The sequence below is a fragment of the Oncorhynchus mykiss genome, chromosome 22 (assembly GCF_013265735.2).
Source record: "Oncorhynchus mykiss isolate Arlee chromosome 22, USDA_OmykA_1.1, whole genome shotgun sequence".
In the NCBI taxonomy this organism is placed as follows: Eukaryota; Metazoa; Chordata; class Actinopteri; order Salmoniformes; family Salmonidae; genus Oncorhynchus; species Oncorhynchus mykiss.
In genome coordinates, this window is record NC_048586.1 from 16473990 (window position 1) to 16495375 (window position 21386).

At 42.1% G+C, this 21386-nt stretch overlaps 1 protein-coding gene across 7 annotated transcripts in view; it reads left to right on the forward strand.

Moving 5' to 3' along the window:
• Positions 1-20462, forward strand: part of LOC110502057 (potassium voltage-gated channel subfamily H member 7) — a 50416-nt gene extending 29954 nt beyond the window's left edge. For 3 of the 7 annotated variants that reach the window (XM_036958873.1, XM_036958870.1, XM_036958875.1), the window contains exons 7-15: positions 3665-4064; positions 4201-4401; positions 5444-5698; positions 12727-12932; positions 14880-15351; positions 16235-16288; positions 16745-16901; positions 18396-18579; positions 18786-20462. In XM_036958873.1, the coding sequence (XP_036814768.1) occupies positions 3665-4064; positions 4201-4401; positions 5444-5698; positions 12727-12932; positions 14880-15351; positions 16235-16288; positions 16745-16901; positions 18396-18579; positions 18786-19043 (2187 nt within the window). In that variant the 3' untranslated portion in view covers positions 19044-20462. The remainder of the gene's footprint in view (positions 1-3664; positions 4065-4200; positions 4402-5443; positions 5699-12726; positions 12933-14879; positions 15352-16234; positions 16289-16744; positions 16902-18395; positions 18580-18785) is intronic. The other 4 variants (XM_036958872.1, XM_036958874.1, XM_036958869.1 and 1 more) reach the window with 4 other exon arrangements.
• The last annotated feature ends 924 nt before the right edge of the window (positions 20463-21386 follow it).

A 21386-nucleotide genomic window follows, 5' to 3' on the forward strand; every position in this document is an offset into this window, starting at 1 on the left:
TCCTCATGAGAGGCAGTTTCATCATAGCGCTTGATGGTTTTTGCGACAGCACTTGAAGAAAGTTCTTGAAATTTTCCAGATTCACTGACCTTCATGTCTTAAAGTAATAATGGAATGTCGTTTCTCTTTGCTTATTTGAGCTGTTCTGAAAATATTATGGACTTCTGTATAACACCCATACCTTGTCACAACACAACTGATTGGCTCAAACGCATTAAGAAGAGAAGAAATTCCACAAACGAACATTTAACAAGGCATACCTGTTAATTGAAATGCATTACAGGTGACTACCTCATGAAGCTGGTTGAGAGAATGCCAAGAGTGTGCAAAGCTGTCATCAAGGCAAAGGGTGGCTACTTAGAAGAATCTCAAATATATTTTGATTTCTTTAACACTTTTTTGGTTTCTACATGGTTCTATACAGTTGAAGTCAGAAGTTTACATACACCTTAGCTAAATATATTTAAACTCAGTTTTTCATAATTCCTGACATTTAATCCTAGTAAAAATTCCCTGTCTTAGGTCAGTTGGGATCAATCAATCAATCAATAAAATGTATTTATAACGCCCTTCTTACATCAGCTGATGTCAAAGTGCTATACAGAAACCCAGCCTAAAACACCAAACAGCAACAATGCAGGTGTAGGTGTCTAGAAAAAACTCCCTAGAAAGGCCAGAAACTAGGCAGAAACCTAGAGAGGAACCACGCTATGAGGGGTGGCCAGTCCTCTTCTGGCTGTGCCGGATGGAGATTATAACAGAACATGGCCAAGATGTACAAATGTTCATAGATGACCAGCAGGGTCAAATAATAATAATCACAGTGGTTGTCGAGGGTGCAACAGGTCAGCACCTCTGGAGTAAATGTCAGTTGGCTTTTCATAGCCGATCATTCAGAGTATCTCTACTGCTCCTGCTGTCTCTAAAGAGTTGAAAACAGCAGGTCTGGGACAGATAGCACATCCGGTGAACAGGTCAGGGTTCCATAGCCACAGGCAGAACAGTTGAAACTGGAGCAGCAGCACGGCCAGGTGGACTGGGGACAGCAAGGAGTCATCAGGCCAGGTAGTACTGAGGCATGGTCCTAGGGCTCAGGTCCTCCGAGAAAGAAAGAAAGAATTAGAGAGAGCATACTTAAATTCACACAGGACACCGGATAAGACAGGAGAAATATTCCAGATATAACAGACTGACCCTAGCCCCCCGACACATAAACTACTGCAGCATAAATACTGGAGGCTGCGACAGGAGGGGTCGGGAGACACTGTGGTCCTGTCCGACGATACCCCCGGACAGGGCCAAACAGGCAGGATATAACCCCACCCACTGTGCCAAACCACAGCCCCCACACCACTAGAGGGATATCTTCAACCAACAACTTACCATCCTGAGACAAGGCAGAGTATAGACCACAAAGATCTCCGCCACGGCACAACCCAAGGGGGAGGCACCAACCCGAATCACCACCTTATTTTAAGAATGTAAAATGTCAGAACAATAGTAGAGAGAATTATTTATTTCAGCTTTTCTTTCTTTCATCACATTCCCAGTGGGTCAGAAGTTCAATTAGTATTTGGTAGCATTGCCTTTAAATTATTTAACTTGGGTCAAACGTTTTGGGTAGCCTTCTACAAGCTTCCCACAATAAGTTGGGTGAATTTTGGCCCATTCCTCCTGACAGAGTTGGTGTAACTGAGTCAAGTTTGTAGGCCTCCTTGCTCACACAAGCTTTTTCAGTTCTGCCCACAAATTTTCTATAGGATTGAGGTCAGGGCTTTGTGATGGCCACTGCAATACCTTGACTTTGTTATCCTTAAACCACTTTGACACAAAGTTTGGTAGTATGCTTGGGGTCATTGTCCATTTGCGACCAAGCTTTAACTTCCTGACTGATGTCTTGAAATGTTGCTTTAATATATCCACATAATTTTCCTGCCTCATGATGCCATCAATTTTGAGAAGTGCACCAGTCCCTCCTGCAGCAAAGCACCCCCACAACATGATGCTGCCACCCCCGTGCTTCATGGTTGGGATGGTATTCTTCGACTTGCAGGCCTCCACCATTTATTTCCAAACATAACGATGGTCATTATGGCCCAACAGTTCTATTTTTGTTTCATCAGACCAGACCATTGGCAAGAGGTATGTGCAGTTGAAAACCATAGTCTGGCTTTTTATGGCGGTTTTGGAGCAATGGCTTCTTCCTTGCTGAGCGGCCTTTCAAGCTATGTTGATATAGGACTCGTTTTACTGTGGATATAGATACTTTTGTACCTCTTTCCTCCAGCATCTTCACAAGGTCCTTTGCTGTTGTTCTCGGATTGATTTGCACTTTTCGCACCAAAGTTGGTTCATCGCTAGGAGACAGAACGCATCTCCTTCCTGAGCGGTATGATGGCTGCGTGGTCCCATGGTGTTCATACTTGCGTACTATTGTTTGTACAGATGAACGTGGTACATTCAGGCGTTTGGAAATTGCTCCCAAGGATGAACCAGATTTATGGAGGTCTCAAAAAAGAATCTGAGGTTTTGGCGGATTTTCTTTTGATTTTCCCATGATGTCAAGCCAATAGGCACTGAGTTTAAAGGTAGGCCATGAAATACATCCACAGGTACACCTCCAATTTACTCAAATTATGTCAATTAGCCTATCAGAAACTTCTAAAGCTTTGACATAATTTTCTGGAATATTCCAAACTGTTTAAAGGCACAGTCAACTTAGTGTATGTAGACTTCTGACCCACTGTAATTGTGATACAGTGAATTATAAGTTAAATAATCTGTCTCTAAACAATTGTTGGAAAATGTACTTGTGTCATGCACAAAGTAGATGTCCTAACCGACTTGCCAAAACTATAGTTTGTTAACAAGAAATGTGTGGAGTGGTTGAAAAACAAGTTTTAATGACTCCTGAGACAAGGCTGAGTATTTAAACTTCAGACTTCAACTGTATATTGTGTTATTTAATAGTTTATGTTTTCACTATTATTATACAATGTAGAAAATAGTACAAATAAAAACCCTTGAATGAGTAGGTGTGTCCACTCTTTTGACTGGTACTGTACATAAGAATCACTGTCAGTTTTATCCGTTAAAGAGCCTCTGAAATAACCAAACGCAGCTACTAGCCTCACTTTCCAGGGCCATGTTATAATTGTCAGGTAAATAAATGATCTCCTTGGAGGTGACAATTGTAAAATGTTGCTAGAGCCATTGTTGATGAGACAGAGCGAGCAGCCACCTCCCTGGGACTCGTTCATTGTGTTACTTTCCTCCTGCCCAGACATCAATATAGCAGATTTTATCTGCGTGCTCTTTGTTTCACAGTTCCATGTTAGTACGACATTGACCAGAGCCATTACATAGAAAGTCGGCAAGATTAAGAATCTTTTAATTGTACTGTTGAGAGGAGTCTAGAGAAAACTCACTACTAATGTTGATGAAGTGACGTTGACTCTTTTTTGGTCAAACATCTGTTGGTAATGGCTGAGCGCTGAAATATATTTCCAATGCACCTTTGTGATATCAAATACAGTAAATCACTACCAACTTTGCATAAAATGTATTATTAATATTTGGCAAGGAACATGTTTCACAACATCTGATCATGTCACTCTTATTACTGGAGACCTTGCTAATTATGCACCATCTCTTGTCTCTTTAGACCACCACTCTGATTGGCCTATTGAAGACAGCCCGACTTCTGCGATTGGTGCGTGTTGCCCGGAAACTGGACCGTTACTCTGAGTACGGAGCGGCTGTACTCATCCTACTCATGTGCATCTTTGCACTCATCGCTCACTGGCTAGCTTGCATATGGTACGCCATTGGCAATGTGGAGAAGCCTTACCTGGAGCACAACATTGGTTGGCTCGACAATCTTGGGGTATCCATTGGCAAGAGGTATAACTTCAGTGACCCTAACTCTGGGCCCTCCATCAAGGACAAATACGTCACAGCACTTTACTTCACTTTCAGCAGTCTAACCAGCGTGGGCTTTGGGAATGTCTCCCCAAATACCAACTCAGAAAAGATCTTCTCTATCTGTGTCATGCTGATCGGCTGTGAGTCTGATACTTCCTGTTTCCTTTTACTTAGCTGCTCGGAATGTTTAGAATGAACTAACATTCACAAGATTCATTGTGCTTATAGATAGCACAAAGGACTGGTGACTTTTACTTTTGTCTGTGTGTTGTGCAGCCCTCATGTATGCCAGCATCTTCGGTAACGTGTCAGCTATCATCCAGCGGCTGTACTCGGGCACGGCCAGGTACCACACCCAGATGCTCCGGGTCCGAGAGTTCATCCGCTTCCACCAGATCCCCAACCCGCTAAAGCAGCGGCTGGAGGAGTATTTCCAACACTCCTGGACCTACACGAATGGCATCGACATGAACACGGTAAACAGAAAAACCTCAATTCATCACACCGACATAGTTCAATCCTCTTTCTTGCAATGTGATCCTCATGCAAAATGTTTTTAAAAAACAACTCTTTTTCATTTCTGCTTTTCAAATGGAATAACATCTACGCTGGTAAGAGCAGGAGGTACATATGTGAAAGTATGAATTGTAACCATTTCCATGTTAAGCTTAATTGCTATACATTTTTGTTTGGCTTTTAAATCTCGCAAAATATATCATACTTGCCCATGTGTAGACAGTAGACAACCATCAACACCATAATCCATCATCATCACTTTTCTATTCAGTTTTTGAGTGAGGTGTTTGAGTTTCCATACCATCTCCTGTGTAGCAACAGCCCAACGCTGAGCTTCCACATGCATGCCAGATTACAATTACCCGAGTGCTTTGAGCTGAGGCCAAGGGCATATGTCACAGATTGGCTTTATTTGTGTCCCCATTAGCTTTTACAGAAGCAACAGCTACTCATCCTGGGGTCCACAAAAAAAGAAAAAAACATGACAAGTAACAAAACACTGATAGACAAGGACAGTCACACAAACACAACGATATACAGACATAAAAATGTATTAAAAAAAGACTAAAAGGTCTGCATGTGGATGCATGAGCTTGCTTGAAGGATACAGTAATGCTTTTTCCTTTTCAAGTACAGCATTCTGTAGAAAAACTTTGGGACAACTTCCTGCATCTTTCATTGTGAAAAAGGTCCTAACTGCCTGTGTTTTATAGTATTTGCATTTGTATCACTGAAACACTGTTGTGGGGAAACAGGGGAATAGTTTAGCCCAGAATAATTTGCATGTATTGAAGAGGTAAGTATATTCTGTTATTGTTTTTGTCACAACCGGTAGCCTATTTTAAATTCCAGGAGATAAAAACATATTGAAATACTAACCATTTGAGAAGGGTGATAATAACAATGACAACATACTGTACATGTGAAACACTGTTTCCTTACTCCTGAGGTGAACCCATGGTGGTTGCGTTCTATAATGGTTTCATTTTTCTACAAATACTCTAGGTGTTAAAAGGCTTCCCTGAGTGTCTGCAGGCAGATATCTGCCTCCACCTCAACCAGGCTCTGTTGGAGAGCTGTAAGGCCTTCCACGGAGCCACCAAGGGCTGCCTGAGAGCCCTGGCCATGCGCTTCCAGACCACCCACGCCCCCCCAGGGGACACCCTGGTCCACAGCGGAGACGTCCTCACCGCACTTTACTTCCTGTCTCGGGGCTCCATAGAGATCCTGAAAGATGACATTGTGGTAGCCATTCTGGGTAAATGCATGTGAACTATAGAAACTGGTGTTTTTTTCCTGGTCATGTGGTCAGGAGAAATGAAATGATATGCTATTATTAGGCAGGGCTCCAGACTGCGACCATTTAGTCGCATTTTGCGACCCTTTGACTTGACTGTGAGAGTACAATTCTTAATTGGTTGCATTGGTACGAGCTGCAAATCTGCTCACTCAAAATGTTCTGTTTTTTGGATTTTTAACCGTTGAAGTGAGGAGGGCCTCAGCTTTCTGTATCACAACCGGCCGTGATTGGGAGTCCCGTAGGGCGGTGCACAATTGGTCCAGCGACGTCCAGGTTTGGCTGGTGTAGGCCGTCATTGTAAATAAGAATTTGTTCTGAACTGACTTACCTAGTTAAATAAAGGTTCAATAAACAATTGACATTTTAAACAAAGCCGTTTCATTTAAGGACCAACAAATTGAAAGCTGTGCCATTTAGATGGCAAAATAGATTTTTGATGTGCTGATTCTATGGCACGTTGTTTATGAACTGTTATGCAAGACAACGCCGGATCCAAAACTTAGCATTTTTCAATTTCAATTATTATACAAAACTCTTCCAAACAATAGAATGTTTTATATATATAGTTGAAGTCGGAAGTTTACATACACTTAGGTTGGAGTCATTAAAACTCATTTTCAACCATATCCACAAATTTCTTGTTAACAAACTATAGTTTTGGCAAGTCAGCTAGGACATCTACTTTGTGCATGACACAAGTAATTTTTCCAATATTTTTTTACAGACAGATTATTTCACTTATAATTCACTGTATCACAATTCTAGCTGTGTACTACTCCCTTCACAGAACAGCGCAAACTGGCTCTAACCAGAACAGAAAGAGGAGTGGGAGGCCCAACTGAGCAGTCTGAGATATGGCTTTTTCTTTGCAACTCTGCCTAGAAGCCCAGCATCCCAGAGTCGCCTCTTTTCTGTTGACGTTGAGACTGGTGTTTTGCGGATACTATTTAATGAAGCTGCCAGCTGAGGACTTGTGAGGCGTTTTATTGCTTCTTCAATCAGGACAACAGTTTTCAGCTGTGCTAACATAATTGCAAAATGATTTTCTGATGATCAATTAGTTTTTTGAAATTATCAACTTGGATTAGCTAACACAACGTGCCATTGGAACACAGGAGTGATGGTTGCTGATAATGGGCCTCTGTACGCCTATGTACAGTGCCTTGCGAAAGTATTCGGCCCCCTTGAACTTTGCGACCTTTTGCCACATTTCAGGCTTCAAACATAAAGATATAAAACTGTATTTTTTTGTGAAGAATCAACAACAAGTGGGACACAATCATGAAGTGGAACGACATTTATTGGATATTTCAAACTTTTTTAACAAATCAAAAACTGAAAAATTGGGCGTGCAAAATTATTCAGCCCCCTTAAGTTAATACTTTGTAGCGCCACCTTTTGCTGCGATTACAGCTGTAAGTTGCTTGGGGTATGTCTCTATCAGTTTTGCACATCGAGAGACTAACATTTTTTCCCATTCCTCCTTGCAAAACAGCTCGAGCTCAGTGAGGTTGGATGGAGAGCATTTGTGAACAGCAGTTTTCAGTTCTTTCCACAGATTCTCGATTGGATTCAGGTCTGGACTTTGACTTGGCCATTCTAACACCTGGATATGTTTATTTTTGAACCATTCCATTGTAGATTTTGCTTTATGTTTTGGATCATTGTCTTGTTGGAAGACAAATCTCCGTCCCAGTCTCAGGTCTTTTGCAGACTCCATCAGGTTTTCTTCCAGAATGGTCCTGTATTTGGCTCCATCCATCTTCCCATCAATTTTAACCATCTTCCCTGTCCCTGCTGAAGAAAAGCAGGCCCAAACCATGATGCTGCCACCACCATGTTTGACAGTGGGGATGGTGTGTTCAGCTGTGTTGCTTTTACGCCAAACATAACGTTTTGCATTGTTGCCAAAAAGTTCAATTTTGGTTTCATCTGACCAGAGCACCGTCTTCCACATGTTTGGTGTGTCTCCCAGGTGGCTTGTGGCAAACTTTAAACAACACTTTTTATGGATATCTTTAAGAAATGGCTTTCTTCTTGCCACTCTTCCATAAAGGCCAGATTTGTGCAATATACGACTGATTGTTGTCCTATGGACAGTCTCCCACCTCAGCTGTAGATCTCTGCAGTTCATCCAGAGTGATCATGGGCCTCTTGGCTGCATCTCTGATCAGTCTTCTCCTTGTATGAGCTGAAAGTTTAGAGGGACGGCCAGGTCTTGGTAGATTTGCAGTGGTCTGATACTCCTTCCATTTCAATATTATCGCTTGCACAGTGCTCCTTGGGATGTTTAAAGCTTGGGAAATCTTTTTGTATCCAAATCCGGCTTTAAACTTCTTCACAACAGTATCTTGGACCTGCCTGGTGTGTTCCTTGTTCTTCATGATGCTCTCTGCGCTTTTAACGGACCTCTGAGACTATCACAGTGCAGGTGCATTTATACGGAGACTTGATTACACACAGGTGGATTGTATTTATCATCATTAGTCATTTAGGTCAACATTGGATCATTCAGAGATCCTCACTGAACTTCTGGAGAGAGTTTGCTGCACTGAAAGTAAAGGGGCTGAATAATTTTGCACGCCCAATTTTTCAGTTTTTGATTTGTTAAAAAAGTTTGAAATATCCAATAAATGTCGTTCCACTTTATGATTGTGTCCCACTTGTTGTTGATTCTTCACAAAATAATACAGTTTTATATATTTATGTTTGAAGCCTGAAATGTGGCAAAAGGTCGCAAAGTTCAAAGGGGCCGAATACTTTCGCAAGGCACGGTAGATATTCCATTAAAAATCAGACATTTCCAGCTACAATAGTCATTTACAACATTAACAATGTCTACACTGTATTTCTGATCAATTTGATGATATTTTAATGGACCAAAAAACGAAATAAAAAAAGTTAACTTTATTTAATAAATTAAGATTTTAGGGGGTAGATCAGCTTTAATATTGCAGATAGATTGTAGCTTCCATCAATGTAATTGTCTGCATCACTTCCGATCCCCATGTATTTTGTTGCTTATATATATATTTACTCCCAACTTTCGTGGCATCTAATTGGTAGTTACAGTCTTGTCCGATCGCTGCAACTCCCTTGTGGACTCGGGAGAGGCGAAGGTTGAGAGCCGTGCGTCCTCCGAAACACAACCCAGCCCAGCCAAGCCGCACTGCTTCTTGACACAATGTCCGCTTAGCCCGGAATCCAGCCACGGCGACCGTGTCAGCGTGCATTGTCAGCGCACCTGTTCCGCCACAGGAGCTGCTAGTGCGCGTTGGGACAAGAACGTCTCTGCCGGCCAAACCCTCCCCTAACCCTGACGGCGCTGGGCCAATTGTGCGCTGCCCCATGAGTCTCCCGGTCGCGGCCGGCTGCGACAGACTACTGCGCCACCCATTCAATTTACTGTTAGATTAATCAATTACACAGCTAACGAGGAGCATATTATATTCAGCGATCTAGTTAATGAGTTGGGTTTCCACTTCCTCGGATGGTGAATTTTCCCTAAATAATTAGCCTATGTGATGTGAGTACACAAAGAAAGATATAAGCAAATTAATCTATTGAACAAAGGAGTCAAATTCTGGAGCCCTATTTTGATGTGGCCTAATTGTCATCCCCAAAATTCATGAAAATCACTGGTTGCTCATCAAAATAATGTAGCCATAGTGGAGGAAGGAAGCGAACCCACATCTCTGGTATGACAGGTAAACACCCTACACATCACGCCAATAGGGTCAACTCACTTGGTGGGAATTGTAAGGTGACATACTGTATATAGCAAGAATCACTACACTGTCCCCTCCAAACAGGATGATTCATGACTCATGCCCACCATTTCCCTTCTTACATCAATGCTGCAAAAGGTGGGTTCGGGAAAAGCAAACCCATGTCGCTGGCATGAAAGGCAAACGCCCTACGCATCGCACCGATTGGGTTAACCCACGAAGTGGGAATCGTAACGTGGCTCATATAGCGAGGATCAATACAATATCTTGAATTATGCATTCCTGCTGCTTGGACATGTTAGATCACAGGTGTCAAATGCATTTTATGGAGGGCCGAGTGTCTCCTGGTTTTTGTTATTTGCTTTCAATATGTGTTCAATTGAGACCTAGACAACCAGGTGAGGGGAGTTCCTAACTAATCAGTGAACTTGACTTGATCCATCAAGTACAACGGGGGGAGTGAAAACACGCAGCACATGGCCCTCCGTGGACCGAGTTTGACTCCTGTGTGTTAGATGAAACAACTTATTTCTTGAATCAAACTATTTAAGTATCACTGTGAATGATTTTATCATGGGCTGGTGCCACCAGGGGAATGGTTAGTTAGGAGCCCTGTTAGGGCCAGGGGTGGGGTTTTCTGACCATGTGATCTGAGCAGGAAAAACTCCAGGCTCTATACATGCTGATTGGAAGACAGCTAATGCTGATTGCTAGCTTTTTAAAAGCATGTTTGCTGGATGGGTTGAATTGAATTATTGATTTGAATTATTCCGTCCTAGCCAGTGTAGGGTTTCGTGCTCATATGATATTTGGCAATGTGTAGAGCTAGATGTCAACTCAGGCAGATACAGTGTCACCTCCCAGAGGAAAGATGGCTGGTTATTTAGACACCGATCCACTGCAGCAGACCTGCAGTGGGAGTTCTCTTGTCCAAATCTGACAACTGACTGCAACAATGTGTTCTGTCTGATCTACCTGGACTCGTAAGCGTGACCACCTGAATGTATTTCATACCAGCTGCCTTATCGTTATCCTCTTATTATTCTTAAACAATAATAGTGACTAGAGAGGTTACGTAAACCTCCATTCCGAAGGTCTTGTCTTGTTTTTTTTTTTATTTGATTGAACCTTTTATTTTAACAGGGAAGACGAATTGAGACCTCGGTCTCTTTTACACATGCGCTCTGTATATGTAGGTACAGTGTTATTGCATTAGAGTTGTTCATCTGACAGAATGGAGGCTCTGACATTTATATTAAGTGGCTCCGCGTGAGACTGTTTGGCAACTTCAAAGAGCAAAGTGAAACAGCTGTCATTGCATAGCACCACTGCTCTTTTAATAGCTGCAAAAGGGAAGGGACACAACAGAGGCATAGGAGAGGCATAAGAAACCAAACAAGGAGGAGATGTTATCTTCTGTTATCTGATTGTCAACAGTTCTTGGCAGTATTGTCTTATAGCTATAGTGTTTCACCTATATGCATTTGGCAGTGGCCGCCACTTAAAAGGAAAAATCAAATATTACAGATTTGTGATGGTAAAACGTTGGTGTTAATCTAATCGACTATAACCAGATATAAAGTATTTACAAAATATAATGGAGCAATATCATTTAAAATCAGACCATCTTTGAGAACCGACAATCACCAAAATCAAAACTAAACAGTCAGGGAGAATCTAAATTTACAAAAATGTCATGGCATGTGGCCCCCATCGATTTTGTTATAATGTTTGAGTCAATCAGATAGCATAAGAACACAGGCATAAGCCAGGACAAAATGTGTACAATTGGAAATTAGCTACCGTTGCTAAAAACAACATCTTATGGGGAAGCACTGAGGTAATATTGGTTAGTAGTTATTAAAATGGCCTACACATGAGAGTAGTAAGGAATTGTTTTCCATACAGTAATATCACACTTGAAACCCACTGACTGCCAGGTTTTGCAGGCTAAGCCTAGATTAAATTGAGCATCTTCCATCATGAAAGACGTGACATAATAAGGTCAGAACCAGGCCAAAGCTGCTGTGTAACACAAAACCAATAATAGGAATTACACTGGAAGATGCATATCTCAAAGATCCGCATATTTGGAAACAATACATTGATATATCACAGCAACCTTCCAAAAGCCAAATGAAATGAATTCTGCCACTAGAGCATATCTGCCCAGGGAACACTTTTAAGAAAGTAAAACGGCAATGAGCCATAGGGAAATCAATTTGTATGCATAATGTATGCTTTTGAGAACCAAAACCCTCCAAAAATGACGATTGTTTGTATGCTAATATTCCATTGAAGACTATTGTTCCATTGTAACCCCGGTGCAAAGCCCTGGTGTGAGAGCTATGTGTAGGCTTCCATGTTGGAGGTGTCTGGTCCCTGCTGAGTTGGAACACTAAGGCTCGAGACCACTCCTCATAAGTCACTTAAAGCCACACAGCAGTCCAACCTATTGCATCTCATTCACACAAAATGCTGCACAGGGGTTGACATTTATTAAGAATTGACACCACTGAAAGGTCTCTTAAGATGCCCTTTAAGGCCAGGCACCACGCCCTAATAGGCCTAAATATTTTGGGGTTTAATTTTGTTATTAAGACACTCCAGGACCGGATTTACACATGTTACGACATATAGTCCCGTTTTTAACATTCTCTATGAAATTAGCTTTTTAGATGATACGTGATTCAATGTAAGGAGCTTTGAAATGATGGATGTATGTCCATTTAAAAGTGTTTACATTATGACATTTGGTGAAGGTAGAATGATACACTAACAAAAATGTACAACAGACGGTTGGGACAGACAGAATAGGCACTCTACTTTTCGTATCCTCAAAAGGCAAACCCAGACAGAACGTCCTTCTCGTATACCAGTTCAATCCATTAGTCTACACACAGACAGACACAGAGCAATTCTCCTAATCTTCTGAGATTATATGACCATCCATTATTCGCTGAGACTACAACCAGCTCTCCTGATGTCTGGTGTATTCTCCTGATAATTCTCTCAAAGAAGAACTTCATCTCTCTCTCTCTCTCTCTCTCTCTCTCTCTCTCTCTCTCTCTCTCTCTCTCTCTCTCTCTCTCTCTCTCTCTCTCTCTCTCTCTCTCTCTCTCTCTCTCTCTCTCTCTCTCTCTCTCTCTCTCTCTCTCTCTCTCTCTCTCTCTCTCTCTCTCTCTCTCTCTCTCTCTCTCTCTCTCTCTCTCTCTCTCTCTCTCTCTCTCTCTCTCTCTCTCTCCCTCTCCTCACCAGGAAAGAATGACATCTTTGGAGAAATGATCCATCTGTACGCCAAACCTGGAAAGTCCAATGCGGACGTCAGGGCCCTGAGTTACTGTGACCTGCACACCATACAGAGAGATGATCTCTTAGAGGTGCTTGACATGTACCCTGAGTTTGCCGATTTCTTCCTGACAAATCTGGAGCTGACGTTCAACCTCCGAGATGAGAATGGCAAGGTAATTCGACGCTGAACAAAAACATAAGCACGACAGGCAACAATTTCAACGATTTTACTGAGCAACAGTTCATATAAGGAAATCAGTTCATTTAAATGAATCATTTAGGCCCTAATCTATGGATTTCAAATGACTGAGAACACAGATATGCATCTGTTGGTCACAGATACCTTAAACAAAGGTAGGAGCATGTATCAGAAAACCAGTCAGTATCTGGTGTGACTATTTGCCTCATGCAGCGTGACATCTCCTTCGCAAAGAGTTGATCAGGCTGTTGATTGTGGCCTGTGGAATGTTGTCCAATTCCTCTTCAATGGCTGTGCGAAGTCGCTGGATATTGGCGGGAACTGGAACACGCTGTCGATCCAGAGCATCCCAAACATGCTCAATGGGTGACAGGTCTGGTGTGTATGCAGGCCATGGAAGAACTGGGACATTTTCAGCTTCCAGGAACTGTGTACAGGCTGTGCATTATCATGCTGCAACATGAGGCGATGGTGGTGGATGAATGGCTCGACAATGGGCCTCAGGATCTCATTACGGTATCTCTGCGCATTCTAATTGCCATCAATAAAATGCAATTGTGTTGGTTGTCCGTAGTTTATGCCTGCCCATACCATAATCCCACCGCCAACATTGACATCAGCAAACCGCTCGCCCACACAACACCATACACATTGTCTGCCATCTGCCCGATAGAGTTGAAACCGGGATTCATTCATGAAGAGCACACTTCTCCAGCGTGCCAGTGGCCATTGAAAGTGAACATTTTCCCTTGGAAGCCAGTTACGACGCCAAACTGCAGTCAGGTCAAGACCCTGATGAGGACAATGAGCCCTCAGATGAGCTTCCCTGAGATGGTTTCTGTGCAGAAATTCTTTGTTTGTGCAAAAACCCACAGTTTCATCAGCTGTCCGGGTGGCTCTGAAGAAGCCGGATGTGGAGGTCCTGGGCTGGCGTGGTTACACTTGGTCTGCGGTTGTGAGGCATGCTGGACGTACTGCCAAATTCTCTAAAACAATGTTGAGGTAGCTTATGCTAGAGAAATAAACATGCAATTATCTGGCACCAGCTGTGGTGGACATTCCTGCAGTCAGCATGCCAATTGCACGCTCCTTCAAAACTTGAGACGACATTGCAGGCAGCTTAACTCGCCAATTGCATGCTCTCTCAAAACTTCAGACATCTGTTGCATTGTGTTGTGTGAGAAAACTGCACATTTTAGAGTGGCTTTTTATTGTCCCCAGCACAAGGGACACCTGTGTAATGATCATACTGTTTAATTAATCAGCTTCCTGATATGCCACATCTGTTAGGTGGATGGATTATCTTGGCAAAGGAGAAAAGCTCGCTAACAGGGATGAAAACTAATTTGTGCACAACATTTTGAGAGAAATAAGCTTTTTGCGCATATGGAAAATCATTTTATTTCAGCTCATGAAACATGGGACCAACACTTTGCATGTTGCGCTTATGTTTTTGTACGTCAGACGGTGCACATGGTCATAACACTAGCCTGTTGGGTCCTCTGTCGAAACTGTATGGTCAATAAACGTACAGTATTCGGTAGCATATTCTGACAATGAAATAGGCCTGACTATAACAACAACAAAAAAAGATTTACCATATGAGATGGTGTTAAACAAAACATTATATCATCTATAATAATATTTTAAAAGCTCACTCCCTGTATTCTTAGGTATTTCTTAACTATATGTTCGGAAAGGTCATTGCATGACGATGACAATTATGCGTTATGACGTTATGTTAATGTATATGTTGAGGGTATGTGACTACATTGACATAACTTTGTATTCATTTACTATGCTCACGGCCATGGCTATTAAATAGAGATGTTACATTGTGGCTTTAATTAGATGTTGCTGGGGCAAATGATGTCATGTTTGTTTGTATGATATTACATTAGCGATGTTCCCATCGTTGCAGGCCGCGTATTCTCACGCTAGTGACTCAGATCCAGAGGAAGACGTTAAGAGCACAAAGATCACAAGAAGGATCTCCTTCACACCGCATCCAACTAAAGGCGAGTTCTGTATCCACACTTTGCACGAGCACTTCCTCTTGTCATTTTTCACTGAGCAGCTCTCTCAGTCCCAGAGGAGTTCAGTGCTTTCTCTCTGTAATATTAGAGCACGGTGTGTTCCACTGCCTCGTCTTGATTACAATTCCACAGGGGGAAGCAACAAGGAAACAGAAAATGACTCCGGGAGGGAGAGGGAGTCCTACTTGTGCCTAAAGAGAACTTCAGTTGACCTGAAACAGTCAGGGAAGGAGGAGCAGATGTCCATGGGCTCGGCCATCCAGGGGTGTCCCTCGGTGGAAGACCTTGCACTGGGGCTCGACTCCAATCCCCCTGGGGACATCATGGAGAGAACTCCCTCTTTTGACGATAACATTGGTGAGCAGCAATGCAATCGTAACCCTTTCTGTGCTCACACAGTAACACCCAAGTCTATTGTTGGAGCACGGGAACTAAATGTCCCCGCATGAATCGTCAGATTTTTCTACTCATACTACTTTCTAGAATGATCTACAGTTCATTAGCGGCTTTCAAATGAGCTGTGCGGTACGGCCTGTACGGTCCCTTTGCCACATGCTGTTAAGGTCAATGATTGGGCCCCTGAGTTCTAAAAGGGATGACTTCATATCAGTTGGGAGATGGCCACCGCTGTAAAACATCCCTTTTAAGAGGATCATAGAACCTCATCCACTTATCCCCCCCCATCAGTGTCTTGTCACAGGCATACTGTTAAGATAGGCCTCCGATGTGGTCATTGCCTCGGCTACATGTCGACGAAAAGTACCACGTTACCGTACAGCCAAAAACGCCCCACGATGTCAAGTGGGTGGGTCTAAGACCGAGTATCCAGAAACAGTGAGGCAGTAAATGCACCTGTGTAGGAGGCTAAGAGCGAAGACACAAAGACAATATAGGCCTATCAATCAAATCCCACCCCACTGTAAATCCCTGAGAAGAGCCATGTGCGTGGAGCTGAAATGTGTACCAAAACGAGTCTCAGTGGAGCAGTTTCTTTCACCAGCTTAAGTCACAGGCATCCTGCACTGCTTTCGCACAGATGCTCGCCCTCCAAATGTGCACGGTACGTCCTAGTTAGTTCTCACCCCGGAAGGTGAATACCTTATAAACATTAGGCCATTCATAGAACAATGTGAGCCAATTGGAATAGTCATCATCGCGAATTCTATGTATGACTTAGTCAGTGACACACGGTTCTGTGTGTTGTAAAGGCACGTGGGTAACATTGATTTTTCTCCATCAGAGCATGGAAATCAATTGCTGTTCTCCTACAGACAGTCATCTACAGTCACCTCAGGTAATGCTGTAGGCCTATTTCTTACAATAGAGACCACAGAAAAAGGAGTGTGTATTTCAGTCTGGGCATCCCAAAGGCTCCTGCTACAACAGATAAACGTGATTAAAGTTCATTATCAGCCTGTCAGTTGTTTCAAATCATTAAAAAAAAGGCTGCTCTTACCCACACCAGCATTAATCAGTGTATACAGCACGTATTAGCAGTGTGTTTAGCAGAGATAACGCCAGAGTTAGCCCGAATGTCCCACCACGGCATAGAAACCCATTGTCTCCTGAAACACTAGCTAGGCTAATAAATTACAAACACAAGGAACAACACACAGAAGCTTTTCACCCAAAGATGAATAGAATAGTGTTGTTCTATTTTCAATGGTTGGATGGTTTAGTGATTACCAGGCACCTGTGCTCTGACCCACATTTGAGCTTATAAAGGATGTGTGTTTCCCTCCCTTGCCAGATCTGTGCAATGACAAATGGGTCTGCGAGAAGCCCCGAGACTACCTGGATGAGTCAGCACAATTGCAGGACCTGAGGGGCGAGGATGGCGATGCCAGTGAAATCACATACGGAGAAGTGGAGCAACGCTTAGATCAGCTCGAAGAGCACTTGAACAGGTAGGCCTACTGTACTGCACTCCTTTGGCCATCTCTGACATCTACAATGTAATGTCAAACATTCATGAACATCTAACTTCACTCCAGCTATAAAGACCAATAAAAAGATGTGAGAGCCAGAAGGGAGGCAAAAATGACAACACATATCTTGAAAACTTGATTGTTGACATGCAAAACATATTGGGGCTGTATCAACAGTGGACTAATGAAACAAATACCAAAATATAGTTTGAGTATAATTTTCCTATAAGTATTTTGTGCACTAGTAGACCGCATTTTCTACTAGCCTGGTCTGAAAAGTAGCCTGGTCGGAAATCTGCTATGTGATAATGGAAAAGACAACATTTCATCTGGATCTCGGGCTAGTTTGGCACATTTTCTACTAGCCTGGTCTGAAAAGTACTAGCCTGGTCTGAAAAGTGCTAGCCTCGGGCTAGCGAGCTAGCTTAATTTCCATCCAAGTCAACATTACATGTAAATGGACTACTTGTTCCATGTGCATTAATACAGTACATTTGAACCCCCTTTATTTCCTGAGGCAGACAAACAGGTTGAGTGGAGAGATAACACACCTGCAGCCAGCAGGCTGCCAAGAGTAGACAGTCGAACAGCAGGTGGTACAGTATTTTTAGCAGGAATTATCACAGAATAGGAGACAACGCATTGGAGGGCTCCTGCATCCGGGTGGACCATTTTTCTGTCTCCAAAAAGACTCACATTATCCAGTGCACTCTTTCTGACCCTGGGTTTTACCCAACCATTAGCAGCTACCGTTTGTGTGGTTTTAGCAACATGTCTCCACCATTTAGGCTCTATTTCAGCGGTAGCCTAATGACCATCGTTCTAAGGGGGGAGCAGCGCTGAAATAATTGCCAATTGCTGGTCTCCTCAACACAGCCATTATATTACACTAAACGAAACAAGGTTGTCTGTTATTTGAATGGCAGAGAATCCGTCTTCCCGTATGTGTCGAGAGTGACGGCCTGCTGAACAAATGATGAAGGCATTTTACTAAGCATGTGCATAATGGCACTATTTCTGACTGACGGATGGCTGCTAAGGGCAATTAAAGTGATTAATCAGCATTACCACCGATAATGCTCTATATATAGCAGCAGGAGGATATGCATCCATTATGACTACCGGTAATGTGTGAATGTGAGTTAGCCAGGCATTGTTACCCCACCCTTACTGAATATTCATTATGACTCCTAGAGAGAGAATCGGTAGGACTATTAGACATAGAGAGCCGATAGAACATGTTCCCAAGCCTTTTGATTGAATTGACAACCATGACGATCCTGTAGTGTCAACATAGATCACAAGCGCCCCCTAGTGCTAGAATTTGATACATACAACAACTGTACAATAAAAACAAAACAACGATAGCCTAGAGGCAGTATGGTTATTGATTGGTGTTGAACTTGTCTTCCATTAGCCTCCAGTCCCTATAACCAAGAGTAGCCGTTCATTTTCTGCATTCTGTGTTTGCAGGCTGGAGTCCCAGATGACATCAGATATTCAGACCATCCTGCAGCTCCTGCAGAGGCAGTCCACACTGGGACCTCCTGCCTACAGCACTGTGACTGCTAGTCCAGACTATCAAAGGCCAGCTGTTATGGTCCAGCCAATCGCTGCTTTGACCAGCAGCCATTGCTTCAGCCATTCATCATCACAAGTACGTACTGAACTGTTGATTTCCACAGAACAAACAGACAATGGAAATCAAGGACTCAGACTTTTTAAACACGGAATGGATATCATTTTTGAAAAGTGATGACCAGCTCCAAGGATTCTGAGGCACTTTCTAATGGTCAAAGCACACACTTACGATGAAATGTGTGTGTGTGTGTGTGTTTGCTGTTATTTCTTTTACATTATCAGAGTCCTGAACTCAACTTGGAGAGGAGTCATCAGGAATCCAAAGACTCGCTGTCAGGCTTGGCTTACATGGATGATTCACCCATAGAGGACAGCCTTACAGTACTGCTTGTACAAAGAAACACACAGAACAAACATGCAGGGCATCAGCATTCCAAATCTCTCTTTCTTCCTATTGAGGACTCCTCTCCACTATCAGACTCATCTCCCAACACAGGACTCCATAGGCCAGTCTCAGACCCAGGACCTCCAAGGCCATAGAGCAAGATCTCTTATTTTCATTTTGCCTGTCTTCTCTGAAGTGTGACTCAGGGTTTCATTCTCTCTTAATTGCATTGCAATATGTGAAGTATCTTGTAGTTTTCCTCCTGAAATGATTTGCATGACAGATTGTTTTCGTTGCATGGTAGCTTTGATTCAGACCTCTGACAGGCAAGTGTGATTTTGGTAGGTTGACAAGGTAGTACATTTACTTTCACCATAGTATGTTTCTTTTCTTTTTTTGCACGGCTTATTTGAACCACAAGTAGCTGTATGATAAAGGCATTGTCCATATACTTCAGACTTTGTTTTAGATTGCAGTTTATTTTACTAAATGATTATGCATACACAGTATTACATGTTATGTAGCACATGGAGCTAATGTTAGCTTATCAATAGGCCCAGGAAATATAGATGGTGTATTGTGCCTATAACTAAATCCAAAAATCAAATCAGTAGCTTTATGTAGCCTCACTCTGCTCATTCTCAACATAAACTCAATCACATTGTTTTCCAATGTATTCTGCTCTCATAGTAAATGCACATGAATACAATCTTATAAGGAAAGACATGTACAAATATGTAAATGTATTTTTATTTATTAAGGAATACATTAAAGGATGGGGTGCCATTGAAATGTTAGTGGTAGCGTACGTTTGTCCTGAAGCTATGGGAGCAATAAAATTAAACTGAAGCATTTACTTTTGAAGAACTTCCAGTTGGTTGACCTTTTTTCTAAAGATTTGGTCCACCATATCTGTTCGTGGGGGAAATGTCTTTTGCACTAAAAGCTGCTTGAATATTCAGCAATGCAATTATTTTGTGCATGCATTTACAATCCATGTTCAATGGTGTACTGTAGTATTTACAGCAGGGGATAACAAATGCCCTTGCTCTCTCTTCAATATAAATGAATGAAGACAAGACAGTATACTTGCATGTCCAAAGCACTAAAACGTTCAAGCGATGGAAGGATTTAGGTTCCATGATTACTGTATTATAATTATAGAATGAGTGTGTCACATTAAGTCCATTTCCAAACAAGGACACGTATAACAAAGTAACAGACAGTAAACGTATAATCACAATAGTCCAACTAATGAATGTTTATTTTTACATTTCCTGAAATCAGTAGCCTAGGTATTGCATGGAAAGTAAATGCGTGGTAAAGTCCTTAGTAATCTTTTGCATAAATTTGGCCTGATTCACACAAACTAGGGGGATAAAGAAACAATTAGTTGGTCTATTTTTTAAATTATGTTTTTGACACATTTTCAACATGTCTTGCTTTTTACACTCCACTACAAATAATTGGAATGTTTCTGCGCAGAAGTGATTACAGACACAATGTAAAGAGTACAATTGGGTTTAGCTAATTACCTTGCCTATTTCAAGAAATAAAAAGTATATTTAATACAATGTCAAGTGTACCAAGTCTTTTATATTATCCTTTTTTCATGGATGGTCGTCATCAATGCACATCAACCATCCTGTGTAAAGCATTAACTCTTCATATTGATGGCGCTAATGCACAGGAATTCAGAACATAATGCAATGTTTTTCAAGGAACTCACAGGTAGGCCCTATTTGGCAAAACAACAAAAGGCCTGCAACATAAAAGCCATGGAACTGTTTATTGGCCTGGACAGATGTTTTAACACAGTCAGTGGATTGGAGACTGAAGTCGCTCAGTGCACTTCAGAGGTTTAAAATCAAAAGGACCAAGATATCAAACGTTTAGGATATTTTCAGAAGACAGGTAAAACTTCCAAGCTCCAAGAGTTCAAACAATCAAGAACAGGTGTATGGCTAATCAACTAAAAATACCTGCAAAATGCTTCTTCTTCGTGTGAATTTCCGGCAGACTAGACGTTTTTTGGCGAATTGCTGCCTTTCTCAGTTCGGAATGTACATTCCACATTGTGACAAAACAAAAAAGAAAAAGAACGGGAAGAAGAAAAAAAATTGTGCCACACATAACCCTGCAACTATAAAACCAAAACTGCTAAACACCTCCCTTATCCCACTACTTTGACCTAACCGTTCCTTCTCCTGGCCACCAGCCTGGGGGACGAGACTCCTTCCTTCAACATCTCCTGTAACTCTTCTGGCTTAAAATCTTTCTCTCCCAATAACTTTTCTGCTGCTGCTACTACTTTTAGCTTCTGTGACTTCCTTTCCACACTTTGCAGTACAGTTAATTACCATAGCAATGAATGCCAAGAAACCAACCTTGATAAAACACAAACTGTTCGGGTCATTCAGTCCTGGCCTACTACTTAGTGGTATCCTCTCATGATCCCTCACCCTTTGCCCATCATCCTCTACTTCCTCACTGCCTCA